This window comes from Berghia stephanieae, chromosome 4 (genome assembly GCF_034508935.2).
Source record: "Berghia stephanieae isolate SIO BIC M18660-M18661 chromosome 4, UCSD_Bste_1.3, whole genome shotgun sequence".
NCBI classification, from domain to species: Eukaryota; Metazoa; Mollusca; class Gastropoda; order Nudibranchia; family Aeolidiidae; genus Berghia; species Berghia stephanieae.
The window spans coordinates 64,912,057-64,929,251 of record NC_088363.1 but is presented as its reverse complement, the minus strand read 5'-3'; the positions used below and the strand labels follow the sequence as shown (position 1 = coordinate 64,929,251).

The window sequence follows — 17,195 nt, the reverse complement described above, 5'->3', positions numbered from 1 at the left end:
CACCAAACTGACGTGCTTTAGATTTCGCCCGAGGCGTCACTGCGCCACCCGCGCACCCGGTTATTATTTTTTTGGTACTTTGTTTTTGAAAACTTATTCACAACGACAAAATTTGGAGTCAGCATTCAGCAGGTCCTAACGTTTTTCTTTTTGCTGACTAAGGACAAGGTTGCGTTTTTTAGCCTAGTTTCTTTGTACTCTTTCTACGTTTTTTATGTAATCGACCACAGAATATAGTAATCGACTAGAAAAGAAATGATCACATGACAACAAAATGGTGGCATATAACATTTACAAACAATTTTTTTCGTTGATGAGGCATTAAGCCAAACGGAAATCTTGACAAAATGGACTTTCAGTGCTGTTTGCGTCGATGGAGGCGATGGATTGGATTCGTTGTTGTAGTTGCTTATGTTGTTGTTCTTCTGATTGCTCTCCCGTTGTGCATTTGGGAGTTTGAGGAAAATAAAACAGCAAGCCATGTCGAAGCTTGGTTCATCGGTGGCATCTTTGTTCTGTTGGCATTGCCAATTTCCTTTTGGGGAATACTTCAACATGTTTTGAATTATACACAACCTGATCTCCAGAGACACATAATTCGGTAGGTTTTCTGCTTGATCTTATATTTTCATCATACTTTAATGAATTAACTTTGAAATTGAAGAAGTGTACCAAAGTCAAAGAAGGTGAAGGAGGCTGTACTGTCAAAGTCAAAGTAGAAAAAAGTCAGCAAGTGAAAGTGTATCTAGTAGTATTTAGCCTAGATAAGTATTATTTTGAATGAAAAACTATATTTTCAAAATTAATCTGTGCGTTTCCACGGTTTCTTCACTATGCCTGAGGCCTATGCGCTTTACGATTTGTTATCTATACTTTACTTTCAGTTCAGTGGGCAAATTTATTATTATAATTAAAATATAATACTAAGGTACAGGCACAGGTTACCTGCCAAGCGCCCATTTTGTTTTGGCTAACTTGTCACTATAAATGACTCGTCTGATAGTGTCACAGTCACAGACCCTTATCCACAGATACCTTGCCAGATAAATTTTGCACAAAATGTCAAACAAGGCATGGATGAAAGCCAAATGATTTAGAAATAATGTCACCAACACAAAATCAGTCTTAACCTTATATGAATTATTATGTAGTTTTTACCCGATTTATGCATTGTTAGTTTTCTTAATGCTTGATAGTCCTGATAGTGCTTAAGGCCGTTTATTATTTATAATTTAATTAAATTTAAATTGATTTTTTTTTCCTGAAAAATTTATTTTTTTAAATATTATTTTCCACAGAATTTTATGGATGGTCCCAATTTATGCTCTAAATGCAGTAAGTACCATTGCAATTTTAATTTCTTCTGCAAAGGTGATTTATAAAAACAAAAAGACAAGCCTTTTGTAGTTTGAAATAGGTACTAAAAACAACCTTAAAAAGACGATTCAAATTGAGGAAGATAATATTTTTTGATATTATGAAAGGAAAAGAATACTGATAGTGTGGTTTTATAGAGTGAACAAAGAAAAGTTAGGAATGCCCAGTGTTGATGCCAATTGACATTTTTTTGCTATTGTTAACAATTGAATTGTATATCACTGTCCAACTTGTATATAGCAGGCACCATCCACTCCTAAAGAAAGAGTTTGTCTAAGCCAGGCTATGTGGAAGGTCCTGAGTTCGAGCCTCATTCGGCACATAGTTGAGTCCTTGGAAAAGGCTCTTTACTCACATTCTCTCACCGTACTCAGTTGTAAAATGAGTACCTGGTCATTAACAGTGTTGTCTCTGTCAGAAAAAATTGTAGTATCCCTACCAGGCGTCATGTCCCGTCCTAAGTGTTAAGTGTTGCTGTTGGCCAGGGAGCCCTTGTAAAGCGCTTTGAGCACGATTCTATCTAATCTATTTATCTCTCTTTCTCTCTCTCTATCTATCTATCTATCGCCACCTGTTTAAGGCCTCAGCCAAACTGCAGGCGATGCAAAGCGAAACAGGCAGGACGAGATGAAGCGAAACACTTTTATTTTGTGGCCTCGTGGGGGCAATTCAATGGGTCAGTTGCATCGTATTTGATTATCATGGCGGCAATTAAAAGTGGATAATTATTATCCTGAAAAGAATAATAGACAAATCTGACACTCATCATAAATTTACTGTCCACTATTTTATATTGTGTAAAATCAGAAATTAATTTTTCAGTTGCATCATGGGTTAAGCATGAGTTGAGACAATTTGTCCCATGAAGAGCAAACAATTCAGTTCATCATTGCTTTATCATCGGTGTGTCTTATATCAGTGCAAAGGACCAGTTTGTATGTGAAATAACTGTCCATGTCTCTCCATGTGTAAACCATACAAAAACAAAACAAAAATAGGCCATAAAGATGTCTGTCATAGCAAGTTGGAATGTATGGAAATTATGATGCATTCTTTACAGAATATGAAAATTAAGCAATCCCTTTTTGTTTCCTCTATTTACAGTGGTTTGCTTTACGATTTCCATCAGTTGCAATATACCTAGATACTCTAAGAGAGTGTTATGAAGCTTATGTCATCTACAATTTCATGGCATATCTACTTTCATTTTTGACCAACGAATATCCACATCTTGATCTTCAGGTAAGATTTGAAATTAAGATCAGATTATAATTGATTTATATAGGCTATGGTTTATGATCTCATACAAACAGCGTTCAGAGACTAAATAAAGCTCTGGAAACAATTACAATTCAAGGGAACTCATTCTACTGGCATGACTTTTTTTTTTTTGCATCGCTGTGGCCGCGTGGCGTTGTGGCCGCAAAATCTGCAAATTTTTAGGAATTTTTTTTAGATTTTGCAAAGAAAAAAACAAAACAAAAAACCCCCCAAAAAACATTAATAAATTTTTTAAAATTTGGTAGCTCGTGTAGAATGTGAAAGAGTAGTTTCTTTTTATTTAGCTCATTTTCGTCCTTTTTACTGGCGCTGATATGACCTTACATTTGTTGCAAGCGCCATGAAATCCTCAAAAACAAACATACACCTTTCTCTTTCATGAACTAATTATGGGTTTTTAGGAAAATTAATCGCAATTTTTTTGTGCAAATTTTCTATTTTTAGCTTGCAAAATTTGGGATTTTTTTTGGGTAAAAAACAGCCATATCAGATTATAATGTCACTGCTGAACTCTCTCTCTTCAATTCGTTGTGATCTATGTCATCTTTATGAACACCCATAATGGGTTACCGTCTTGTTGTGGTTGTGGTGGGGGTGCTTAAGTCAGTGATGCCATAACTCTGGTTTCACCTGAAAAAAATCTGGTCTGGAGCAAAATATTCCGGGTTACAGGCAACTTCTGTCAAATTCCGGTGAGGTCATATTGCTCCTATGGTACCCCCCCCCCCCCCACACACACACACACACACACAAACACCTCTACCACCACATCATCATCACTGCCACTACTACTACTACAACCACCACCACATCATCATCACTACCATTGCTACTATGACAACCACAATTACGTCATGACAACCTCAACTACTACAACTACCACCACCACATCATCCTTGCTACTATAACCACCACCGCCACCACCACATCATCATTACTACCCCAACTACTACAACCAGCACCAACACATCATCATTGCTACCACTACTGCAACAACCACCACAACACATCATCACAGCCCACTACAACAGAAACCACCACCATATAATCACTTCTTATACTACTAAAACCACAATCACATCATCATTACCACCACTACTACTACTATAACAACCACCACCACATCATCATTACCACCACTACTACTACAATCACCAACAACACATCATCACTACCACTAATATAACAACCACCACCACATCACCATCACTACCACCGCTACTACAACCACCACCACCACCACATCATCACTACCACCACTACTACAACATCCATCACATCAACATCATTACCATTACTACTACTACACCCACCACCACCACATCATCATCATCACTACCAATACTACTACAACCACTACCCATGTATCATTATCACGACCACCACTACTACAACCACCACCATTAGGTTTTTGGAGCTTTACTTCATTTGATATAAAGGGACTTTGGATGGGATGGTATTTGGCATTTTGTTTACTTATCGTATAGTTCTAATCAGTAATCAGCTATAACTTTAGAATTAATGGATATATAGACACAATGCCAAATACCATCCGGATTCCCTTTTCTTGTTTTCGGAAATTGCTCTTTCGGCATTGAAATTCCTCCGAATAGTGTCTGAAGTTCCTGTGAGACAAATTTTAAGTTGGCAGCTCTGTTAAATGCATACTGTAGTTACAGGAGGCTAACCAGTCGACAGTCACTAGACCATCCTGGAAAGCAAGCTGTATACGGATGCCTCACAACAGCCTGGCTGGGTATGGATGAACTAAAAGGCAATCCAACCTGGCACCCGAATGGGGGCTCATCCTATCGTGGGCATTTGTCTGGTAAGCCACTGCTTACCGGACAGCCACCCATCTGGCATCTTTGTGAAGTTATTCAGACTAATGCAATTATACATATGCAATGTACTTCAAAATTATAAGTAAGACGAATTAGTATTAGGAAAAGGAGATAATGAAATTGCAAGGAAGTTAAGCTGGGATAATGAAAATAACTTGAAAATGAATTAATAGCTATTTAACATCCCCCCCCCCCCCCCCCCCCCCCCCCCCCCCGTTTTATTAGGTGATAATGATTTAGAGTATGGTTGTGATGTTAAAATTGCTTCATTTTGTTTAAGATCCATTTTTATTTATTTGCATGATTAGTTTTTTCACCTTGATAAAATAGCTAAGGGAATAAATAGTCACAAGCATGTTTGCTTAACAACAGGAGGTATGTCAATCTGGTTAAGATTAGACAAAGATCAATTCCCTTCCTTAGCAAAGTAGTAGACAAACAGGATTGAAAGAGATGGTTCCTTATTTTTGCAAGAAGCTGGATACCGGACAAGGATGATTTCTGTCAATGATTTTTGTATTTTTTCTTCTTTCTTTATTTTGAAGGAAAGGGACAAGTTTAAGATTTTTGTCCCTAGATGCAAAACAAAAATAAGACAAAACTGGTTCGGTATTTGTATTGTCCAGAAATGGAACAATTTGAAATTTGAAACAAAGAATTCAAAATCTATGGATTATTTCAAGGTGTTAGTAGACAGGGATGAGATGAGAGATGATGAGAGATTTATATATGACGAATAATACTTGTTTGCACTGCTGTTGACATGGCTTTCAATCTTGTATGTCAATATTATGCATTGTTACCTTATTATGGTTATCTTCTATATGTATGGATGTATGAGTGTGTGTTTGTTTGAGTATGTGTGTGTGCTTTTGCATGTCACGGTTAAAAATATATGTTTGTCCATCACACATACGTGTGTACATTTAAGTTGATATATTATCTTTACCACGTGTATCATTATTGTAATCTTTCAATCAATAGATTTCTAGCATTACAATTAATATCAAGGGCATTCAAGGGATTTTATCCAATTTCGCCCTATGCCATATGTTATGTTATGTTAAGGGTTTGAGTTTAAAATGATGCTGTTTGTACATTTTTAAAAAGAATTTTTCAATATTAGATTTGTCATAATTAAGTTGTTTTAATTTTACTCTTGACTAGGTTGAGAATAAACCGCCTGTTAAACAGCTTTTCCCTTTTTGCCTTCTCCCACCCTGCCACAATGGGGGGTAAGTATATAAGATTTCATAATATGTGGTATAAAAATTTTACTAGATTTTAAACTGGCAAAACAAAAAATATAAAACAAAAAAGAGAGTTTAACAGATCTTTTCAAATACCAATTCTGAAGGTGATCTGACAAAATCCATCAAATGTCAGAAAAATTTGAATCCCATATTATTACATATTTGAAAAGAAGCACCCTTTCTGAACAAAATGCAGTTTGAATTTTATAATTATCTTCAAAATAAACCCCTCTTGAGAAAATCGCTTTTCAAAACAAGACACACATATTATTTCACATTGTTTAAGATATAGTTACATTATCATCGCAATAGCACTTGCACACTACATTCATACTCAAAAGTGAAAATATAACCCTTCTGTAACACAGCTAAATGATTTTGACTTTGTTTCCCCTTTTCATTGCCTTTATTTAGGAGGAGGAGGGGAGGTTACTGTACGACTCCTTCTTCACTGTCCAATTGCTCTGTTACTAGTCTAGGACAAGAGGGTAATAGAGCAACCAGATCCTGTACACTTTTATCAATGAAAGGTCCATTTCATTAGACAAATACCACTGTCTCTATGCATTTTCCTCTCACTCTGGAGATTTAACTCAGTGAAAGTTTGTTTTCATCTGTGGCAGTCATGTTTTTTTTTTTAATGATATTGTTCATGATTTTCATTTTCGTTTTCAGATATTGATTGTTATTTTTAGATATTTTATATTTTAGGGGAAATGAGTCCAGTTAAATAATCATATTGATGACACAATTTTTCACAAAAGGAAGTAAATGGAATGTCTGGGTGGGGTTCCTGACCTCCCATATAGGGCAGAGAGGCACTCGCTTACTGTGTCTTCTATCCCCCTTAAAATTAAAAAAAAATAATTGAGCTTTATATAGTGCAATATCCACTAAATGTGCTCAAAGCGCTTTACAAGGGGTCCCTGGTCAACAGCAACATTTAACATGTAGGATTGGACATGACGTCTGTTAGGCGATATTAAAATTTTTCGGACAAAGACAACGCTGTTAACGGCCAGGTACTCATTTTACACCTGAGTATGGTGAGAGAATGTGAGTAAAGAGCCTTTTCCAAGGACTCAACTATGTGCCAAGCGCGAGGCTTGAACCCAGGACCTTCCGATCTGAAAGCGAGTGTCATACCACAAGACCACATAGCCGCACATAGCCTTTATCTGTTTTCCAACATGCTTTCTGTCTTTTTCTTGGAATGAGATTACTTGGTTTTATCCTGGCCTTGGCGAGGAGGGAAACAGTCAAATGTATTGTTAGAGTTTTGAGAGGTGATTTTTTTTCCTTGTAAATTATTTCTGTTATGTACTGTTACATATTTTAAGTTTCTTGTTTTGTAAACATTTGAGTGTATTACTCTTTGTGGGGACCTGTGCTTGTGAATATGAGACATTTAGGTGAATTCAAACTAAGTACAATGATAGTGTGCTCTTTGAATCTACATCTGTTCCCTATTTGAATCAATTCCCCTTTGTCTTACTTTTTCTTAGGTGCTTTAGTTGTAATTCTAGAACTTTTGACTATCCCATTTCTTCCTTTCTACGGGTGCTGATATGACCTAAAATGTGTTGTAAGCTCCCTAAAACTCTTAAAAACAAACAACATAATTGTACTGTAGGACTATTGCTTGGTTAAAAGATGGAATTTTCTTTTTAATGATTGCCAAAAGGGACCTAAATAGGAAAATTAAATGTACTCCTTTCCCCTTCCCCATTCCATTACCTAATACATGTGTCGTTTTGTCATTGCTTGTCTAGCATTTTTATTTCTCTCTTTTTTCTTTTCTTTTCTTTTTTTTTTTTCTTGACGACCAGACCGTTCATTCAGCGTTGCAAACATGGTGTCCTACAATATACTGTGGTTAGACCTGCCATGACTGTCATTGCAATGTAAGTGTTTTCTGTTTGGGTATCTTCATCACATATTTGTCCATTTCCAATTTTCAGGATTCTTAATTTTGTTGATTTGATTAAAACAACAGTTGAGCAGACTCAATCATCGCTTTGGAATATCTGAACTGACATTGGTATGGGTTTTTTTTTATTTGGTTTTTTTTTTTTTTTTGTTAAGCTGTAAAGATGGCAATGGGGATGCTTGTGTACTGTACAGTTATGTATATGAGAGAATTTGCTGATGAAATTTGTATTTTTCATCATTGAAAATTGAGATAAACGGTAATTCAATGCATTATTATTTTTATTATTATTATTATTATTATTATTATTATTATTATTATTATTATTATTATTATTATTATTATTATTATTATTATTATTATTATTATTATTATTATTATTATTATCATTATTGTCATTATGATGATTATTATTATTTTTATTATTATTATTATTATTATTATTATTATTATTATTATTATTATTATTATTATTATTATTATTATTATTATTATTATTATTATTATTATTATTATTATTATTATTATTATTATTATTATTATTACTATTACTGCTACACAGTTATTAAGCATTGATAAGGTGCTTCTTTACAAAAGGAGGGGTGTGGAAATGGAGAGAGAGAGAGAGAGAGAGAGAGAGAGAGAGAGAGAGAGAGAGAGAGAGAGAGAGAGAGAGAGAGAGAGAGAGAGAGCGAGAGAGAGAGAGAGAGAGAGAGGAGAGAGAGGGGGGGGGGGGGTGGGGAATTGTGTTTGATATTGGTATTGAAGAAGCACTGTTAACATAAAAGGGACCTCTTTCACAATTTTATAGACTTTTAAAAGGCCTCTGGCATACTTTACACTCAAGGGGCATAGATGGAGGCCTTATACAAATTATAAAAGCAATCTATGACACATCAGCAGCACAGTACTCCTCCTCAACAACAGCATTGGAAAGTCATTTAAAACAACAATTGGAGTCAGACAAGGGTGCCTTCTGTCTCTTATCCTTTTCAATATGTACCAAGAAACCATCCTCAATGACACTTTACAAGACTTCCAGTCCACCATCTCTGTGGAAGAGTAATTTCAAACCTCCAATTCGCTGACGACATTCTAGCAGGCAATAATTAATAACTGCAAGCTCACTAACAGGTTGACAAAGGCAGCAGAACAGCATGGAATTAAGTTCAATAAAGTAAAGAGCAAGACTCTAGTTTGCAGCACAAAGTACAGAACAGTACATATAATGATGGTCAAGAGATCGAAATGAGGTGAGGTGAATGAAGAAAGCATAATTTTTTCATTTTAAAATCAATCTCTAAAACAGTTTCCCAAGGTTTATTTTTGTTGGGTTTTTTGTTTTTGTTTTGGACGGGGTTAAAAAATTGTAAATGATTTTTATCTCGATCAATTTAGGAACATGCTACGAAAGCTATCTTCTTTTTCTTCTTTATTTCTTCACCAGGATATGTGAGATGCTAGGAAAATATGACGAAGGAGACTTTAATTTCACCTCAGCATGGTCTTACATTGTTCTTATCAATAACCTGTCTCAAATTGTGAGGTTCTATATATCATTTGAAGCACGTGTACCCTGTTTTGAAAATATAATCAGTCATAATTTTAATGATTACAAATGAGAAGTTGTATTTTAATACAAAAACAAATAGATTGGCAAAGGCAACTAGATAATGTGCGGCTATGTGGTCTTGTGGTATGACATTCGCTTTTGGATTGGAAGGTCCTGGGTTTGAGCTTCACTCAGTGCATAGTTGGGTCCTTGGAAAAGGCTCTTTACTCAAATTCTCTCAGTGTACTCGGGTGTAAAATGAGTAGCTGTCTGTTAACAGCCTTGTCTCTGACGGAAAAATTGTAATATTGCCAGGCGTCGTGTCACGTCTTACGTTGTACATGTTAAGTGTTGCTGTCGGTCAAGGACCCCTTGTAAAGCGCTTTGAGTACATTTACAGAATATTGCGCTACAGTGCAACATGCGTTCGTCGATCACGCATTTGTCAAATTCACGGGTTCAACGAACAAGGACAGAATTCCCAAATTTTATCTATCATTGTCTCAGTAAATCCACGAACGGTTTCACAGTTTCGACAGACTAAACTGAGACTTAGGGCCAACACACTGGCCACTAAGAGAGAGAGAGAGAGAGAGAGCATAGTAGAGCAAGTTGTGTTGTTCTGTAGTGAACTTATAGCCTGAAACTGGCCCCTCAATTAAAAAAAAAAATCAAGTCATAAAACAAGACGACCATTTTGTCGCGAACAAAGTTAATTACTATGAATTGCATTCAATTGATGGAATGAAATTGACATCAATCAGATTTTTGTTATTGTTTTAGCCAGCCATTTTTATGAGTAGTTCTCACTGAATTGTATTAATCAGACTGTAAACGTTTAAGGTTACACATAGTTTTGTGTGTTGGTACAGAATATCAGCCTTGCATTGTTATGAGTTTTTTGAGTTAACTCATAGCATCAATAGCTCAAACCAATGATATCATTCATTTCTTTGAGCACCACTGACAGCAACTCACTTTTCATATTTTTAAACTTGTGATCACAGTCATGTCAGGTGACATAAATTTGTGGTCAGTTTCAGGCATAGCCATCTTAAGTGCTTGCCTGACCCGAAACAATGAGACTTGAGTGTGAGTATTTATTACAATATGCTGACACACTAATGATGGAATTGCATTACGACACATGACTATGCCATGCTTATTTTTCAATCACCTGTGATGGGCACCGGACGGCCATTGAATCAGGCTATCATTTTACAAAGGTTACACTTGTGTGCCTTCCTCTCTCCATCCTGTCGCTTCCCCCACTTACCATGTTATCTCGCATGCTGTGTTTTCATAGTGTGGTGGTGTGTTTTGTTTGTCTGAGCCAGTAACTCAAAAGTGAATGATTTTCATAATTTTGCCAACAAAAAGGTATGAATCTACAAGATCAGGATGCATAAAAATTTAGATCATATTCTTGTACAGTTAGTAGGCTACATCACATTTTGTGTCTCTTGTCTTACAGCCGTGTTCACATAATATTCGTCTAAACACAGATTCAACTAACTTTCCTGGCAATTCCATGTGCTTTGTCGAATGTGTGTTCCACTGTATATAAAAGCTCAAGTTTTTAAAAAAATGTTTTAATGTAACTCATATTTTTTAAAACCAGCTTTTGCAGATCTAGGTTTTCAAAGATTGTTTAATACCTTTATAGACTTGGTTCCACATTCAAAAACTTAAGTAACTGATTTTAAAACTATGTTCATTATGTATTACTTATTGGAATAAGTAGAGATTGTTATGGAATGATAATGGTGTCTAATTTTTGCTCATTTCTTATTGATGTATTGTCCACAGTTAGCTATGTATTGCTTGGTTATGTTCTACAAGGCCTTCAAGGAGGAGTTGCAGCCTCTCAAACCACTCCCCAAGTTTTTATGTGTTAAAGCAGTTGTGTTTTTGTCCTTCTGGTTAGTTGACTTAAACTGCCCTTACTAAGAACCATATTTGATGTTGTTTTTCTCACTTACTTCAAATATTTCCAGTTATTTATAAACAAGAATCTATCACTTTGTTTTTCTCATTTGTTTTAAATTTTTCTCACTGATATCACTTCATCGTTATGATAGAAGATGAGTTGATAAATTTGTTGATTCAGACTATTTTGATAATATTGTCATTTTTATATTCAGAACCCACTATGGTAAACATTACTTAAGAGCAGTTAATAAAAAGCAATTATGCGTACTAGTTTATTTATTTGTTTATTATTTAAAAAAATAAAATATATTGTATTTAATTTATGATAGCTAGATCTACAGCTGAATTAGAAGTCATTTTTATAAAAAAGCAATTTTTAAAAATTTCATTATGGATCATGTCGGTGTACCCTTTTTATGACTTTACACATTTTTGTTTATATTTACCCAGGCAAGGATTGCTTATTGCTGTACTGGTAAAGTTGAATGTCATTCCACAAAATGGTACATGGGTGTTTTACAAAAATATTCATGAAGTTGCCACAGGAATTCAGGTGAGTATAGGCTTTCGCTCATGTTTGGCACTTGATGAATTTATTATAAAAGGGGAAACAGAATAAATGAGGATGCACATTAATATAGCACAGTGTATAATCACAGTTTCACTCTGCTGAATGAACTTCACTATGTTTAGTATTCTTCTATCATGTCAGTTGGAACCATATTCAAGCGGCGTAATTATATAGCAATAATTCAGTTTTTCGGGATTGTGTAGCTTATAAACGGAGTGTGGGATTAACCAATGTACGATTAAGCCGAGTGAACTGCATTTGGTTTGTTTTTTGTTTTTTTTTCTTTGAGTAATGCAGCGTCCTTATCATTAGCAGTATTCGTTTATCATCACTTGTTTTTAATTTTCTGAGATATTTTTGTTTGTTTTTTTCTTAATTTTTTTATGGTTTTGTTTTATTATTTTAACCCTCTCGTGTTCAGATTATTTTTGGGGGAGTAGATAATGAGTTCCCTATATGGTCATGTCAATCATGTAGACATCCTTTGATGATATAACCCTACCCTTTGATATCTGCAGTCGCCTTTTCGTTTTCTACAGTCACTCATGACTAAACTCCGCCCAGAAACGATTTCATAGGTCCGTCCATCACCACATTTCAAACTTTTGTTCTCGTGAGTTCTTAAGTTTTTTGATAGAAGAACGATTGGCTATTGAGAATCTTGACCCTTCAACGGTTGGTCGTTCTGACAGCTCACGTGTCAACAGCCGTCAACAATACATTGAGTCATCGCTGAAACAGTGGAAGACGCTGATCGCATAGTGGCGTCACAATCACCACGTTGTTGAATAAATTATCCAGGCATGGTTGATAGGTAAAAAAGCCAAATTATGTTCTAGTTACATTTGAAACAAACAAAGTATATCACTGATCTCGTCTCATTGAGATATAAACAATGATATAAAAATCAAGAAAATCGGCAGATAAATAAAAAAGTTGGTAAAAAAAGCTAAAATAAACAAAAGCAATTTTTCAAATCAAATTTATTCGTAAAACAGTTGGTTTTCAACCGATTTTTCTGAAATAAGGACCAATGCTCTTCTTTTTTTAAGCAGATTTCAACAATGTGACTTTCAAATTCCTCAGAATTATATTTTTTACTTTTAGATTTTAGCTTTTAGGCCTACTCAAAAGGGTGTTATATTCCTTGCGTAACAATAGCGTAATACATCGATGGCGAGAAGCGTCGTTTCGGCCATCTGGATAGATAGCGTATGACTCACAATTCTACACGAATGACGTTGGTGGTCGATCAAAGAGGTGTACCAAATTTATTTACCAACTACTTTTCTTAGTGCTAAAATTACAAAGTAATAATTTCGGATCAGAATAAATAACTCTGAAGTTCCTATCTCTTTATTACAATAAAATTGATACCACGAATGACAAAATTGCCCCACAAATAAGGGAGTTATAAATTATTCATAATATTTTTTTTAAATTTACAAAAAATGTTATCAAAGTCATTTTTCATCACCAAAGACGTAATTTTCCCCCGATTTTTACCAAACAAAGTGCAATGTCAATGATTTTCACTCACAAATAAAATAGGATTTAAATCGCAATTTCTACAACATATTTTATTGTCTGTCGGCAAATTTATAAAAATCAAAGCTGAAAACATCCTGCGACAGTGACAGGGCCTGTCATTTCCTTCACAACGATTGGATTTTACTTACTGAGTCCAGTCTTGACTACCCCGCCCATGAATATTATGCCGTTGTCGGTTTTTGTCGGGTTGAATCTTAAAGAGTTAAAAAATCTTGTTTTTGTTTTTGTTTTGCTTTTTTCTCTTCAATTATGATATTGGCCAAATAATCTTGAGCCTATAATTTAGCCACATCGACTAAATCATTCTTCTGCTATTTTGGCCTAGTTGCTCAAATAACCCTGGGGCTAGTTGGGTAATATTGCCCAAATGATCACTCCCTAATATTTATTGGGAGGGGTTGAAAAAAATGTTTTTGAAGCTTCTCTTATATTTCTCATTTGTTGTATCTGCCATTGAGCAGTAACTCTGCTTCTTTAGAGTGAAAGTGAGACACACAGCTTGCTATTCGCAACACTCAATAATATTTAAAAAAATTTTTTTTTTTAAATTGAGCTTTTATATAGTGCAATGTCCACTAAATGTGCTCAAAGCGCTTTACAGGGGGTTCCTGACCAACAGCAACACGTAACATGTAGAACGAGACATGACGCCTGTCAAGCGATATTACAATTTTTTCCGGACAGACACACCGCTGTTAACGGCCAGATACTAATTTTACACCTGAGTACGGTGAGAGAATGTGAGTAAAGAGCCTTTTCCAAGGACTCAACTATGCGCCGAGCAAGGCTTGAACTCAGGACCTTCCAATCCGAAAGCGAGTGTCATACCACTTGACCACATAGCCGCACAAAAAAAATATACAAAATAATAGGCTAGGTGTGGGAAAAATATTTTTTGTGGTACCCGAAAAAACATGGAGACTTTGGAAGTTGTTGCCATAGTTTCCAAGGATTTCAGATAAATTGTAAAGAGAAAATACTTTACTTTCTTTCCAACAGGACTTTCTTATCTGCATTGAGATGTTTTTAGCTGCCATGGCCCACTTTTATTCCTTCTCTCACAAGCCATTTATCAACCTCGCAGCAGAGCAACAAAATTGTTGTACCTCTTTTCTGTCCATGTGGAATGTCAGTGATGTCACAGAAGATGTTGTAGAGCACGCCAGATATATCAGTAAGAAAATTTTGTAATGTTTGAATTACAGCCGTGGCACAAAGTGCATTTTATAGTTATAATTGTAATTCGTTGAGGGATGCAGTCTAATTACTCAATGCCACAGAAAAAAGTTATCATGGTATGTTGAAATTTACATGATGATCTGGAAAAAATGAACAAACTTACATTCAGTTATGGTGTGATAGAAAGGAATGTTAGGGAAATTATTACAGTTTTGTATTGCTTTATTTTGGTTTTAGCTAGTATTCTAGTTCAAGGCTTTATTAAGCCAGAGAATTAAAACCCAGGTAAGCATTTATATTGATATCAGAACAAAATAAATCCATGTCCTCATGTGGCTGACTTTTTGACACTTTTACCAACACCATCATTACCCAAACAACAGTATCATTATTACTATGAGGGAAGTCCAAAATGAAACCGGTAAATGGACATTAGTTTTGAACTGACAAACATTTTTTCTTTTTCTCCCTTGTGAAATTTCAGCACAGTCAATTGACACATTTTTAAATGCTATTGTTTTTAAGATGGTGATTCCAATCACTGAATGGTCAATGCTGGAGGTCAGAGCTGTTGTCCACTTTTTATTTCCAAAAGGAAGAAAATCTGAAAATTATCATTAAATAACCAAACCATATGGTGAGAATGCAATGTCTAAGTCAGTGGTGTTCTTGTTTCAAAGATGGTTGTGTAACTCTAGAAAATTAATCCAAACCTGGTCGACCTAAAACATTAAAAATTCAAGTCGTCAAGATCATCAAACGTAACAGAAATGTAAAGAGTTGACAGTTTGCTTGAAACTTGAAATTCCAAAAAGCATTTTTCATGTGGGGAAATCTAAAGTGAAAATATAACGTCTTAGATTAATACAATTTTTTTTTTCTCCTGAAATTTTACATTTTGTGAAGAAATACATATCATATATTTCATACCTTAGCAGGCGTATATATTGTTTTGAAAGTAAAGACACTCTGTATTTGTATCATGCAGGTAGAGGAGTTCACAAGAGATTAAACAGGAAAGGCAATGGCGAGAGGACCCCATTACTGGTAGATGCAGCGAGGAATAGAGTTCAGAGGGAAAATATGCAAAATAGAGCAACTCCCTCACCAGCTGTCGTTTTGGAAAATGAGGAGGCAAGGTCGTTTGAGTTTGATTATAACAGTTCTACTGAGCAAAGATTAGATTCGTTTGCAAATAAATCCACATCTCTAAGTTTGAATAATTATGCTGAATTCAGTGATGACACTAGTAAAGACTCAAGGGGAGGGTCATTTACGCCAACAGACTACAAAAGCCAAGATGACACTGACAATGATAAAGGGGGGCAAAATCAAGGTATTGATGAATGGAGAAAACGTGAGCTGTTTAGGGGGCATAACTCCATTTCAAGGATAGGTAAACCTGTCTCGGTCAGAGATAAATGGAGAAGTGATGATAAATATGAAGAAATAGATGCTGAGGAAGTGCATGATTCTGATGAGGGAAATGATTCTAATGTTCAGCAACAGTCTTCCAGTTCTGCTTTACTAAAAAGTGAGGAGGAGGAGGAGGAACAACATTATCCAGACGGTTACAATGACATTGTAGAAAGTAATCATGATAGTAATACAACTGGAAATACTAATTCTGTGTCACATGATAATCAAAGAGAAAACTCTTCAGATAGTGATTCATTTCATGATCCAATTGTATGATGAAACATATCATTCATCCCCCCCCCCCCCCCCCCTATTTATTTCATTCCTTTTTATACTTTAAAAAACAGATTCGCGTAGTCTTATCTTAGTTTACATTAATTCACCAATATTTATTATTATCATCATAATTATTTTTCATTTTCATTTTGGTTGTGTTATTGCTAAAAACGGTCTTATATGTATATAGAATGTTCTTATCTTAAATGTTTCAGATTTCTTTTCTGTTCCACCCCCCTATTATTATTTTAGGAAATATTATGTTATACCATATAAAGAAATAAATCAGAACATTAATAAAGTGCATTTCCAAGAATTCACCACGTTAATGTGCTTTACAATGCTTCATTTATGTACCCAGCAGGTCATTTTGAACCAACTTCCCAATTTATACAACACATGTGCTAGAAGCTCTCTTACAATAATCATCTTTGCCTACTGCAAGGCAGTAGATCATACCTTAGTAAAAAAGGTTAATGTGTAAAGAGCACCCAACCCTAAATTAATTTAAGTTGTTTGCCCACACTTATAGATTCTATGTTGATTTAATTTAGTCGAGGGAAAAGCTCTAACAGTTATTTAAAAAAAAAAGTTCTATATGCATATGAAGAAAAAATTAGAGAAAATGATCAATAAGATAAGAGTTGCATTATTTATTTAGAATCTTTGAGTATTCTGACCTCGAGACCAATAAGCCGAATAGTGAATAATGTTTAGGCTTTGTCGTCAGCAAGAAAATTCTAATTTAGTGAAAAGGGGTTCTTGCATTTTCTGATTTTTCCCTGCAGGCAATTATGTATTTATTTATAACAAGAAGAATTTGTTTCTTTAAAGATCAACTTCAAATTACATAAGACACACCATTGTGTATACTTATATATATATATATATATATATATATATATATATATATATATAAATATATATAATATATATATATATATATATATATATATATATATATATATATATATTTATTATATTTATCAAATTCTTAAACAGCATCAAAACAAGTAAGAATAGCATTAGT

General features: G+C 34.7%; 1 protein-coding gene across 1 annotated transcript; it reads left to right on the top strand.

Moving 5' to 3' along the window:
* The first annotated feature begins 232 nt into the window (after nt 1-232).
* LOC144971030 (transmembrane protein 184C-like) lies at nt 233-16,781 on the top strand. Its single transcript, XM_078911344.1, has 10 exons — nt 233-601; nt 1,299-1,335; nt 2,482-2,619; nt 5,670-5,737; nt 7,585-7,659; nt 9,133-9,226; nt 11,047-11,159; nt 11,620-11,722; nt 14,291-14,465; nt 15,459-16,781. The coding sequence occupies exons 1-10, from the start codon at nt 348-350 to the stop codon at nt 16,163-16,165; spliced, it is 1,764 nt and encodes a 587-aa protein (XP_078767470.1). The 5' UTR covers nt 233-347; the 3' UTR covers nt 16,166-16,781.
* Nucleotides 16,782-17,195: the final 414 nt, after the last annotated feature.